Source organism: Oncorhynchus mykiss, chromosome 23, assembly GCF_013265735.2.
Source record: "Oncorhynchus mykiss isolate Arlee chromosome 23, USDA_OmykA_1.1, whole genome shotgun sequence".
Taxonomy (NCBI): Eukaryota; Metazoa; Chordata; class Actinopteri; order Salmoniformes; family Salmonidae; genus Oncorhynchus; species Oncorhynchus mykiss.
This window is the reverse complement of record NC_048587.1, coordinates 23,838,024-23,852,527: the sequence shown is the minus strand read 5'-3', so window position 1 is coordinate 23,852,527 and position 14,504 is coordinate 23,838,024. Positions and strand designations below refer to the sequence as shown.

At 38.3% G+C, this 14,504-nt stretch overlaps 1 protein-coding gene across 1 annotated transcript; it reads left to right on the top strand.

Annotated features, from left to right (window-relative positions):
- Nucleotides 1–3,384: 3,384 nt before the first annotated feature.
- Nucleotides 3,385–5,472, top strand: LOC110502466 (dickkopf-related protein 1). Its single transcript, XM_021580498.2, has 4 exons — nt 3,385–3,805; nt 3,968–4,106; nt 4,341–4,469; nt 4,668–5,472. The coding sequence occupies exons 1-4, from the start codon at nt 3,605–3,607 to the stop codon at nt 4,931–4,933; spliced, it is 735 nt and encodes a 244-aa protein (XP_021436173.2). The 5' UTR covers nt 3,385–3,604; the 3' UTR covers nt 4,934–5,472.
- Nucleotides 5,473–14,504: the final 9,032 nt, after the last annotated feature.

Here is a 14,504-nt window from a genome sequence, read left to right as displayed (position 1 = left end):
GATATTACTATTTTTACAGGTGATTAGTCAGAGAAAGTAGAACTACAACACTACAACACATATTTATATGAACATGTTAGGAGGTAGCATAGTTATTTTTGAATGTGTTGTGTATGCAGAATATATTTTTTTATGCGTAAGTCAGCTGGCTTAGCTAACAAGTTCCCCAGCTGCATTGGCTGCTAGCTAGGTCTGACCATAAAAAACTATTTTGAAAACACGTTTCCATGGAGAGTGACAAATGAGGTCTGATAACCCTCTTGCTATGTCATAAATTGGGTTATAGTTATAAATTTGGTTATAGTTGTTGAGTATTTTGAAATGGATGGCAATAGATTTGATTTGTTGAATGAATAGGCTACTTGGCTAGTACCTGACAATGGTAAAAAAGTCACATGACCTGTCATGTAAATAAGGAAGTGATTGCAATTAAATGGTAAAGAAAGGTTTACATAAAAAAAATCTATGGGATACCATATTTTTTCCATTCGTAATTAATTTTATTGGTCAAAATTGAATAAAAAACGTTTAAAATTCTGTCACTGTAATTCTCAACCTTGTATTTGAAGCAGTTTAGTAGAAGTCCACCACAGAGTTGATAAGTGGATGAGAAAACAATACATTTACTGATTAATCGGTTTCTGATTCTTTGTGACATTTGGAGATCCATTTTGTCCAGAAGTCTACTAGTTAAAGGTGAGTAGTTTACTTTACTTAGGTACACCACCCGTTCACGAAAATGGATTGCTCCTACATCTACTAGTCCATTTATCCAATCTCCTAGCTAGCCTTTTTAGTTTTTTACAGATGGAGAAATTGTGATACACAATTGAACAAGTGAACACCTACTCAACCTCTAAGGTAAATGGCTAATGACTTGATAGCACTGAAGCATTCACATCGAAACAATGGACCTTATTTTTGTTGTCATAGGCCCAATCACAAATGGACCCCCATACCCTGTGCACTTGTGGATATCTGAGATTATTTGATGGGTCTAAACAATATGTTGAAACTTCCACCTAGCCTATCAAAGGGACAATTGCAATTATTACCAAATGGGGTTAATTTGGGATTGGGCCATACTTTTGAAAGGAGAACTTGCAAATGAAGTGTGACATACATTAGACATATGTTATTGTTAATATGTGATTAATTTTGTCTCAAAGACATCTCTCCACCTAACCGTACCACAACACAGTCCCAAAGTCTCTCCACCCAGAAGAGGAGGACATGTTCTCTGTGACAGTAAATAAACACTGAAGCATACATATTAAGTCAAATGATAATGTTTCTTGTTAGATTAAAGCTAGAATCCTTAATAGAAACAATAACAAAGTGGACATCCCGCCTCCATTTTGATAAAAAGCTGAGGGATGGAGAAATGTAACCACTCTCAAATTCCTAGACAGAGCTATGGATACAAGGACTGTCCATCCATCATATCAAAATTGTTTAACCATGCTTGGTCTATAGAGTGTTTATTTATATTTTTACAAGAGTTGCCGCATGTTTTTAGGTTAACCTCTATGGGATCGGTGTAACGTAGGCTAATGTGATTAGCATGAGGTTGTAAGTAACACAAACAAATCCCAGGACATGGACATTTCTGATATGGGCAGAAAACTTAAATTCTTGTTAATCTAACTGCACTGTCCAATTTACAGTAGCTATTACAGTGAAAGAATACCATGCTATTGTTTGAGGAGAGTGCACAATTATGAACTTGAAAATGTATTAATAAACCAATTAGGCACATTTGGGCAGTCTTCATACAACATTTTGAACATTCATTTCACATTTCCACAAACTTCAAAGTTTTTCCTTTCAAATGGTATCAAGAATATGCATATCCTTGCTTCAGATCCTGAGCTACAGGCAGTTAAATTTGGGTATGTAATTTTAGGTGAAAATTGAAACCTTAAGAGGTTTTAAGACCTACTGCATAAAGGTATCATAGACACTATTTAACTTGGATAATCACAGATTACAGCCAACTTTTTTGTGTGTATTTTGACAAGGGCATGAGGATTTTACGGTGAAATTATTATTCACTAAGCATAGAAAAACATTTCAATGAGTTTGACTATTGACTTCTACTATACCCTTTGTACTCAACTTAAAAATATTGCAGGATTCCAAACAACCGTGTTATTGAGAACCAGGTGGAACCTTTGCACTTCAGTGACAGCTGCTAGCTGCTGAAGAGCAAGACCTGCCAGATGAAGTCCTGCATATATCTTGTAGGACCAAGGAGGAGTTGGAGGACCTCTGCAAGAGTCTGGAAGAGGCCCCCACCAGACGGTAAGAGATGGTATGTATCTTAATCTTTGAAAATGTTCCCAGAACCTTTGGGTGGTGGACTATTCTTGATACACATGGGAAACTTTTGATGTAAAAAAAACAGCAGAGTTGCAGTTCTTGACCCAAACTGGTGTGCCTGGCACTTACATACCCTGTTCAAAGGCACTTATATTTTTTGTCTTCCCCATTCACCCTATGAATGCCACATATACACAATCCATGTCTCAATTGTCTCAAGGCTTCAAAAACCTTATTTAACCCATCTCCTCCCCTTTATCTACACTGATTGAAGTGGATTTAAAAGTGACATAAACAAGGGATCATAGCTTTCACCTGGATTCCTCTGGTCAGTCTGTCATGGAAAGAGCAGGTGTTCCTAATGTTTTGTAAACTCAGTGTATTTGTCTTTCCAGGGTTGCAAAATTCTTGAACTTTCAATAAAATCCCTTGTTTTCCGGAAATCCCATTTGGATTACCAGTATTTCTGGGAAATCTAGGAATTTATTAAAAGTTTTTGCAACCCTATGGCTGTCTGAATCTTTAGTACCCATTTTTGTAACTTTGACCACATTTTAGCCACGCTGAAATCCACATAACCCACGTTATTTTGACCTACATCGCTATACACCTTTGTTCATATTTAATTGTGTAATCCTGGGAGTGTTCTACTTTAACCTCCAGAGAACGTTCCCAGAACGTTCTCTGCTACCTCCATACAACCAAAAGAGAAAGTTCAAAGAACGTTAAGAAAAGCTTGTTCCTTTAGGGAACATTGGTGCTATGTTCAGGGAACGTTCCCACACCTTCAGAGAACATTCCCAGAACCAAAATGAGTTATCTTTGCAGTGCCATAATAAGCCAGGAGTTTTTTTTTTGAGCTGTAGGCTATTCCAATGGAATCCTATACCGTTTAAATGAGGTCTCCGTGTATGCACGTGATGGACGAAATCACAAGAGACTTGTTGATCACTGAAACATTCTGAAACGAACGCTGGAAACGATTTCGTCCATCACGTGTTGCTATTTCCGTACAGTAGAGCTCCGGAGTTTAATAAGCGCATTTGGAATTCCACCCGACACCTTTGTTGTGCGCTTGAAGGGGCGGGAATGCAAATAGATCTTCATGTATAAAGAGAACATCGCAGAGCCGTGCGTCAGGATACCTCAAAATACCCCACTAGCATACTCTTGAGACTGTGGTAGGATTCAAGACTTTGCGGACTTTTTGAAATACCCTACATTTGACGAATTTTTTATTCATTTTTTAAATTCATAAAACCGATAATTTACTTAAAGAAGTATGCCTAATCTGCCAGTTGGTCGTTTTATGGCCATGTATCTCACGCTGTTTGGATACCTTGGGGATGCTTACGCTGGGGCTGTTTTACTGAACTCTAATGCCATCAAGAACTTGCCCGGTGTCACTGACACGGTTAGCCCGAGCCCACGTCCTTCTTCTTCTCGTAATGACGGACAGAAGGCAGTCGTGGACACTTTGCAGGTAAGCAACTGCACTAGAACGCTCTTGCAGCTGTGCGTAATACCAACACTAACCTATGCCTGAGCGCTTATCCAGCACTTTACCTTACCTACGCTTTTACTGAAATGCGTTTTGCAATTGTGTTCCAATTAAAGTTAATATTGTATTATGTTTTCATGTTAGCCTACTTGCACATACAATGCTGAGTGTGGGGCCGATGAATTCTGCAACGATATCCGAGGCGCGTGTCTCCCATGCCGAAAGACCCGGAAGCGGTGCGCAAGAGATTCTATGTGCTGCGCCGGGAAGCGCTGCATCAATGGTGAGCTCAACATATGCAAACGCAACATGTTTGTTTTTCCAACCATTTTCAGATCATCACACTTTTAATTCATGCGAGAACTTTGATGTATTTGCGTTTAATGTGGTAGTAAGATAAAATAAAAAAAACGTATGGTGAGAAAGATGGGGAATCGTGAGATATTGTAATCATCTTAAAAACTTTACTTGTGTTCAACTGAAGTGACTGTATGATAACGTGTGCCTTTTTCCTCAGGTGTTTGTCAGGCCAGTGATCAAGATGCTGAAACCGCAGTCACGACCAGTGTTGAAAATAGGCAGAACAACACCATGGAACACTATGGCAAGAGACTGCCTCTGCCGCAAGGTCAACATTCTGTAAAAGGTAGGTGTGCATTACACATGCACACACATTATCCAGTACCACCCAAAAAGATCCTATAGATTTGTCCTTCCCACCAGTCCCCAATGAATAAGTTACCATAAAAACACAAAGCCAAGGGGATTGAAAGGAAACATTTGATTATCAAAATTCCAGCTATGAGGCCTTTCCAACAGAACCCTTCATATTCCTTCTCTCTAGGTCGGGAAGGTGACAACTGCCTAAGGTCCTCCGACTGCTCTGAGGGTCTGTGCTGTGCACGTCACTTCTGGTCTCGTATCTGTAAGCCGGTGCTGATGGAGGGCCAGGTGTGCACGCATCACCGTAGGAAAGGCGGCCATGGCCTGGAGCTTTTCCAGCGCTGCGACTGTGGAGATGGCCTCTCATGCAGACTAGAGAGAGGAGAGAAAGACACCGGAGTCAGCAGGACAGCAGTGCGGAACCTGCATACCTGCCAGAGACGCTGACACACATCCGGGACATTCACAATGCCTCAGATGCTGACACACAGTCTTGAACATACACACTTCCCACAACCGACACATATCTGACAGATGTCAGAGACGCTGACATGCACAGAACACATCCGGAAAGGAAAAATGGGTTCCGGAGAAAAGTGATGCGCCCAGAGGGATGCGATGGACCAATCCAATTCCCCCTGATGCTGGAGAATGCAAAATAAAGAAGTTGTCATTGGATGTGTATAGGAAAGATCGATACATGTCATCAAAAATGGCAGAGTTGTTTTGTTTCTTTTAATGAAACTTAACTTTGATTGCAGTAAATTACTGTATTGTAAATACTATACTGGAGGTGGCACTTAACTGAGAATTTGAATTCTGTCTACACCTGTATTATAAATAACTTGGTGCTGCATAGTTAATTTCCAATATTGTAAATGTGTACACAATGATTTATATTGTTATTTACTGTGTAATGTAAATGTATTTTTAGTTTACTTGTAAAGTGTAAAGAAATTTGTTTAAATAAAACATTCTAATTACCTGACCCATGTTGTAAGTGGCTGCTCGAGCTCTACATGCACAAAGCTTGTCTGGCTGTTACAATGGCCGTCGAACAATAAACTGGTATTTGATATTGTGATCCAGGGGAAAGGTACAAATCAACCCATATGCCAACAGTGTTTGAATATCCATCCCAAATATGATGTCCAACAGGTTAATGAGCTCTCCAAAGACAGGGTAGGAAATGTTTTTAGCATTCCAATTGTAACGTGGGGGAAATACATAAAATACTATTCCTGTAGCTGTATTAGGTCAACTAATACAGTCCTCGGGACTAAACTAAACACGTGTTCTTTGCATCAAGGAGTGGAGCATGGAAATTAGACAATTTCCACGTCACAAGGCAGTCGCCATAGGCCTACATAATTTCCATACATCTTCAGCTCCAGGAGCTCCATAAATCTGTCCTACAAAACAAATATCACTGGGTTTATACGTTTCACTCACATATTCAATCAGACATTAGTAATGTGTTGCAAAATTCATGGAGAATGTGCCCAGGGAGAAGGAGAGCAGGTCTAGTTGGAATATGGGCACCAACGACTAAAAAACCCCACTACATTTACAATTATTCCTATTTCTCATACTTCACCACTACTGTCCTCCCAAGGCACCCCAACCAGCACATAGTATGAGGATCCCCTGATTGACCAAAACAGGAAGGCTTTCAGACAAAAGGCCACGCCATTAATAAAAAATTGCATACACCTGGCACAGGCAAACCAACAAGTGTGCGTTCAAAATAGGTAGACGGCTCTACCCCATTACACAAGCTTACAACTACCCCTTTTGGGAAGCAAGGAGTTATTCAGTCATGCTCTTGGTGGAATTTAACACCTAACCCGGGCAACACAAATTAGTGGTCAGGACTAGATGGAAAGTTTAAATGTTTGACCCAGATATCCTGGTCATGGTTTTTACACATACACACTAGTGGATGCTGGTGGGGGGGTGTTATAGGAGGACGGCCTCATTGTAATGGCTGGAATGGAACGGCATCAAACACAATACACATATGGAAACAATATGTTTGACTCAGTTGCCTTTATTCCATTCCAGCCATTACAATAAGCCCGTCTTCCTATAGCTCTTCCCACCACACACACACACGCACGCACACACACACACACACACACACACACACACACACACACACACACACACACACACACACACACACACACACACACACACACACACACACACACACACACACACACACACATCACATCAAAATATCACATCACAAAACATCATACCTTTGTGACAATGTGGGGGGCTTGACCATAGGAGAAATGTCATAGTGGTGAGACAGTCCTTGGGCCATGCATGGCTTTCTGTAAAAACAACACCTAGTTCTTTACAGACAGGAGCACTATAGCAGAGCACTACAAAGACAATAACACTGTATCTAATGACAAGCGGCCATATCAAATGAAAAGAGTCAATAGCTAGGTTTCCATTTAATTGGCAACAGATTTTCACGTGAATATTCTAAAATCTGCATGGAAACTACATGGATATTTTCCCACCATACATGTATTTCCATCAAATTAAATTGTTGTAGTTAAATTCTCATTTACCGAATACAAAATACAAGTTAAAAGGTACAATATGCAGAATTTGCTCCACCATTCATTGGTTGCTACAATTCTAATACTTTGTCTAATTTCAGTTTATGTGACAAAGTGTAGTGTAGAGAATTGTTGTACCATCTAAATCACTATGAAATATATTTTCAGTAACCAAAAATATGATTTTGGAATGAGATGTTCGATGAGCAGATGTCCACATACTTTTGGTCATATAGTGTATTATATCACCAAATTCTACCTGTGTATCTCTAATTAGGACGAAGTGTATCACATGATGGTAAGGGAATGACTGTGTCTTCTGTCCCAGAATAACAGACCGATTATTTTGATGATATCCCAGTGATTTGGATCAAAGGCTGACAAAGAGAAACATTTGATTTCTAATCATGCAAAGTTGCCCCCCTGCAACATTTTATGTCACAGCCATATACAGTATGATGGTTAAAGAAGGATGGTGTTCATGCAGTATGGGCCCGATTAAGACAAAGGAAATGTATGCCTTTCCTTTGCATTTTGATTTAAGCACTTCTAAGTATTTGGTATTCAGACTTACCTTACGCAGGTGTGCAACAAGCTCTTTGGAGTGGCTCCCTTAAGCATATGTAATACATTTAGAGTTTTGATTCAATAGGGTTTTTAGTACATACATCTAAAGCCATCCCTTTTAATACGGTGTACCCTAAATTAAAATGTTCAGACTCAATATAATTTATTGAGAGAATGGGTTCAGAATATTAAGGATCAATGAAAGAAAGCCATCCAAATATGATGAGTTTGATTCTAAAACACTTTATATCTATTTTCAAAAATATTGGTATGTTGGGTAAATTGTTGTGTTTTTTCATTATCTAATCATGACATGAGGTTGTTAAATGACAGAAATTTCAGAGAGACAAATAATCATGTTTTTTTGCTAAATGCTATATATCCGCCTCACTCTCAGATAAATAAGTAACACTGCTAGGTTTTAATCAGTCAAATGTTACAAATAACTACATTTTAAATAAAGAACTGTAAAAATGCTACATTTGTGACATCAATATATAATTTTTGTATTTGAAAAAACGATTTAATACAGCAATATGAAATCTGTATTTTAAACATTTATATTTTACATTTTAGTCATATAGCAGATGCTCTCATCCAGAGCGACTTAAAGGTCCAATGCAGCTATTTTTATCTATATATCAAATCATTTCTGGGTAACAATTAAGTACCATACTATGATTGTTTTCAATAAAAAATGTCAAAATGAAACAAAAAATGCTTCTTAGGAAAGAGCAATTTCTCAAGCAAGAATTTTAGTAAGACTACCTGTGAGTGGTCTGAGTGAAGAGGGGAAAACGAAAAACAAGCTGTTATTTGCAGAGGTTTGGAACTCTCTTTCTTATTGGTCTATTAACTAATTCACCAGGCAGGCCAAAAAATCCATCTCACCAAATCAGGGAGAAATTTCAGGCAGTCTTTTCAAACAGCTCTTACACTAAAAGGGCGTAATCGCCATTTTCACAATTTCACAGTATTATTTCAACCTCACAGTGTGGACATATACTGTTTTTAAAGCACAGGGGGATTTTTTTTTTTTGAGGGGGGGGGACTGCATTGGGCCTTTAAGATACAGGTGTACGATCTTAACTTGACCACTCTTTTGTTGCTGAGAATTTTCCGGTACAGAATGACTGTAATTTCATTTAGAAAATGTGGACTTAATCTGCCCTAACGAAAAATGTATAAACCCCCTACAAAAATTACCACAAATTATAATCCATATAATAATGAATATTTCCTTTTGCTGCAGGATTAGCTGGGTCAAATACAGACGATACATCTGTAGCTAGGGGAGACAATCACATATTACAGTCAAATATACAGGATACGAACATTCCATTAAAGCTAAACAATGGGTATACAGTATTTTGCTTAATATAATAAAACTATTTAATCATACACATCTAAAATCAATTTAAAGAAAAATCTGAGTACAGTAATATTTTACACACACATGAAGGTACCCATAACCAACCATTCAGTTGTTCAACCCATTAAATATTGAAAGGGGAGAAAACTGCAACAATAAGTGTTCTACCCTAATCCTCACTGTTAATGGAATATATCCATATATATATATATTTACCATATATCAGGCTCCAGGTTTAAACTGCCAGGCCTGGTCTGTATGATGATTCCATGAAGTGGGCTACATGTACCAAATTATTGAGCAACTAAAATATTTTACACTGTTGCTAGTGACCCTCAGGATCAACCACACGGACGTGACAGAGTAAAGAAAATTAAACAACTGATGTAATGGAACGATGCCAAATGTAGGCTTCAATTTGAAGGTAACTAACACTAAGATGTAAAAAAATGTGTGTGGGTATTACTGATGGTGGCTACTAATAGTGGCTAATATTTAACATGATACAAAAACATTTTTAAAAGAGAAAAGTCTGAGCTGAAAATAAAACATTCTAGAATACACAAAGGTTGAATTTGGTCTGACTGTGACTGCACGGATTTGGCTTGTCATCTAATTTGGCTTGCGTCTCCAAGATTCATTCCTGCAAGTTATAAGGGCGTACAATTTCAATTCTGCATAGCGGCACAGCATTCCATATACTCCACGGTGGGAAAAGGGCACACATAGCCTACGTGTCATGTTGATATGCTTCAGTTTTCGGGCAAATTACTGGTTTAACATTTGTTAAACTATATAGAAGGCATTCACCATTGAACTGTATTAGGGCAGTATTTTGGAGTGACAGTGGAATCAACCAATCACACTTTGACTAGGTGGAACTGTTTTTACAAAAATGTATGGAAACTTCCACCTTTTGAAGGCTGACAGGTCACTGCACAATAGCGAGCAGTAGTTTTCCTATGGTCTAACTAGCTAGCTTTTGTTGTAGGTTATTGTGCAGATGCTCAACAGGTGTTATCGAAGAGGATGTTGCTGCTCATTTGTTAGCTTTTCCCTTTTCAAGATTAACGTTCAGTAAGAAGTACATTTTCAAATAATTTTGACAATGAGTCACAATACATGTTAGAATCCCATTTGGCAGTGATTGCAGCTGTGAGTCTTTCTGGGTAAGTCTCTGAGAGTTGTGCACACCTGGATTGTATAATATTTGCAGATGTTTTTATTTTTTTATTCTTCAAACTGTCAAGTCGGTTGTTGATCTTTGCTACACAGCCATTTTCAAGTCTTGCCATAGATTTTTAAGCTGATTTAAGTCAAAACTGTAACTAGGCCACTAAGGAACATTACATTTCGTCTTGGTAAGCACCTCCAGTGTATATTTGGTATTGCGTTTTAGGTTATTGTCCTGCTTGTTGAACTTGCCTCCCAGTGTCTGTTGGAAAGCAGAATGAACCAGGTTTAACTCGCAGATTTTGGCTATGCTTAGCTCTATTCCGTTTCTTTTTTTAGAAAAAAAACTCCCTACTCCTTGCCGATTACAAGCAGACACATTAAATGATGCGGCCACCACCATGCTTGAAAATATGAAGAGTGGTATTCAGTAATGTGTCGTTGGATTTGCCCTAAAAAAAAACGCTTTGTGTTCAGCACATAAAGTTAATTTCTTTGTCACATTCTTTTGCAGTTTTAATGCCTTATTGCGAAAAGGATGCATGTTTTTCTTTTTTTAAATTCTGTTCAGGATTCCTTCTTTTCAGTTAGTATTGTGCAGTAATTACATTGTTGTTGATTCATCCTCAGTTTTCTTCTATCACAGCCATTAAACCCTGTAACTGTTTTGAAGTCACCATTGGCCTCATGGTGAAATCCCTGAGCGGTTTTCTTCTTATCCAGCAAATCAGTTAGGAAGGACACCTGTATCTTTGTAGTGACTGGGCGTATTGATACACCATCCAAAGTGTAATTAATAACTTCACCATCCTCAAAGGGATATTCAGTGTCTGCTTTTGAAACGTTTACCCATTAATAAGAATAGGTGCCCTTCTTTGCACGTCATTGGAAAACATCCCTGGTCTTTGTGGTTGAATCTGTGTTTGAAATTCACTGCTCGACTGAGGGACCTTACAGATAATTGTATGAGTGGGGTACAGAGATGAGGTAGTCATTCAAAAATCATGTTAAACACTATTATTACACACAGAGTAAGTCCATGCAACTTATTATGTCACTTGTTAAGCACATGTTTACTTCTGAACATATTTAGATTTGCCATTACGAAGGGGTTGAATACTTATTGACTCAAAACATTTCATCTTTTCATTTTTTATTAATTTGTAAAAAATTCTAAGAGCATAATTCCACTTTTACATTACGGGGTATTGTGTGTAGACGTGACACAACATTTCAATTGAATCAATTTAGAATTCAGGCTGTAACACAATTTTTATTTTCTGATGACATTATGAGTGCATTCTAAAAATAGAAAAGTGACATTTGACAATAAATTGAATACCTGAATTCCTACTAAAATCCCTGAACTCCATTCATAATTTTTCCGTGCCAGTTCAATGTTTTACGTGCTATAATTCCAATATCTGATTGATAAAAACAATTGTTCAAATTTTGCATTCATTAGAACTGTTTTTAAAACCAAACATTTTAACAATTTTGATGACCGTTGCTAAAGTAATAGTTGTACATTTCGATTGGGAAACGCTTAGCCTAATAGTTGTGTTTTTGTATTCTAATGATTGGGACCTACTGACTTATTATGTCCAAGTGCTTATGCTTTAACATAATGCTGTGTGTGACTGCTCTCATTTTATCAGCCCTATGTGTGTTACAAAAAGTGTCCTGTCATCCATGGAGTGTGCTGCATATTACCATCGCTGTCCTTTCAGCATCACACTAACATCCTTTGATGTGTCACTGTTGTCACTTTTGGAGATGTGTGATAGTGTGATAGTGATGGCGTTAGGCTACCATAGGTTGTGTAAGCAGTGTGGTTGTGGTTGCGGTTGTTGTTGTTGCTGGTAGTATTATCCATGTGGGTGCTGTCTGTGTGAGTGTCAGTCTGAAGCATGGCTCAGCCTCAGGCCTGTTTGATTCAGTTGGTCGAATTAAGTGATGCTATGTTTCTGTTGTTGTTCTTGATTTCAACATGCTGACTAGACCGGGAACGTCTAGTCAGCCAATTTGTCCTGGGACACAAACATTGGGTTGTTATTGTAACTGAAATGCACAAGGTCCTCTACTCCGACAATTCATCCACAGAGAAAAGGGTAACCCTATTTAGTTTCTAGTAATCTCTCCTCCTGCAGTCTTCTTCTTCTGACTTTATATGACGGTTGGCAACCAACTTTAAGGTGCATTATCACCACCGACTGGAGTGTCCACCTCACAATCAACCACGTGGGTATATGCTCCTAAAAACCAATGACGATTTGAGAGAGGTGGGACATGTAGCGCATCAAGCATCAAAAATAGAACCAAGTTTTATTTTAGGGCCTGGTTACACAGACGCTCGTGAGCAGTTTGGAAGAAATTATTGAATAACATGTAGTATGTGTACATTTATTTTGAGCACATAATGCGAGCGGTGTGGTCAGCATGTAAAAGTTTGGTACAACGTGTTGGAATCATTTTTCCCCCCACTGAAGTCCAATACCCACAGTTCACAACTGTCCAAATGGATTAGTAATTTATCTAGCTCTTATCAATAGCTCTTATTCATTTGTAAATTACAGTGCATGGAGAATGGTATCATTTCTATCAGGGAACTTTTTTCGTTTAAGTTTTTCCGCTTGGAACTGACAGGTTGCTCGACCTTATCCATAATTTCCTCACGCTTAAAAGTGGTGGAATTATGAGCGAATTAAGTCAAGATTGTCTGTACAAACACCTCCGCCACACCTACATTTCTTTGATCTTCACCAAAAAAGTGCACCTTGCTGGCACTGGGTAAGTTCAAGGTCAGAATAGCGAGAAAAGTGCAGAAACTCAGGTCTGAATTCCCCCTTAAAGACCCAGACGTTTAAAAGTTCAATGCATCCTTTTTTTATCTCAATATGAAATAATTTCTGGATAACAATTAACTAACTTACTGTGATTGTTTTCAATGAAAATTTAGCAAACAGCAATTTCTCTAGTAGGAATTTTGTTAGGATTATTTGGGGATGGTCTGAGTGGGAGGGAAAACTGATAACTAGCTGTTATTGTCAGAAAGGTTTGGAACTCTCTTTATTATTCATCTTATTAACTAATTTAACACCTAGTGATGTTACCAGGCAGGTGAAAAGTCCATCCCACCAAAACAGGCTGAATTTTTTACACTAAATTTCTTACACTAAAAGGGCATTATCATAATTTTCACAATTTCGCAGTATTATTCCAAATTCATAGTGTGGAAATATATATAAAACACAGAAAAATCAGTTTTTTGAGTGCACTGGGCCTTTGAGTGCTTTATATTGTATGGGGAAAATTCATCATATCCACCGCATATGTAGCACCCAACCCCGGGTAGTACATGGCAGTTGGCAGACTAACAGGCGCTTGGGTGGACTAACACACAGATTTTTTAACAAGAAGATGTAGGCCTACAGTATGTAGCCCATATCTCCTTTAAATTACTGTCCATTTCTGTATCGTCATCATAATGCTGCAGCGTCAGCTAAAGCATGTTTTCTGGGAGTCTTGGAATCAGTGTCTCTGTAGAGCCACTTGTAGAGCCACTCTGTAGAGGCACTGTAGAGCCACTTGGCTAACCACACATTCCTACATCCCACAGGCATTTTCAAGAAAGGGGGGGGTCTTCGTATTAGCAAAATCAAATAAAAATGTTATCAAATTTTATTGGTCGCGTACACATATTTAGCAGATGTTATCATGGGTGTAGCAAAATGCTTGTGCTCCTAGCTCCAACAATGCAGCAATACTTTACAATACTTTACAATACATGCAAATCCCCAAAATAAAAAGAAAGAAATTAAGAAATGCAGAAATATTAAAATGAGAAGTGTCGGAGCCCGAAATATAAATATATATGTATATAATGGTGTACAGCACTAGTTATGTATGATGAACCTTGACTGTAAAACAGTATGTAAACATTACTAAAGTGACCAGTGTTCAATGACTATGTACATGGGGCAGCCGTCTCTAAGGTGCAGGGTTAAGTACCATGACAGTCACTAATGGCACTTTTCTACTGCTGGGCCGTGCAGTGAATATCAAGGTTCCTATTTAATTTCCATTTGCCCATGGCCTGCTTTATTCCTGTAACCAAGCAGGATATACAGCCTCGTTTGGTATCTGGTACTGACCTCAAACCAAGTAGGCTGGTGTGTGGGTTTACACATTTCTGTACTCAATGATTGGTCTCATGCAAAGATGTCCCAGTGTTGTAAATACTCATGTACGAGTCACTGACTCCATGTTTTAAAAGAGAAGGTGAAATCTGACCACGAACAGTACAGCTACACAAACTAATAACACT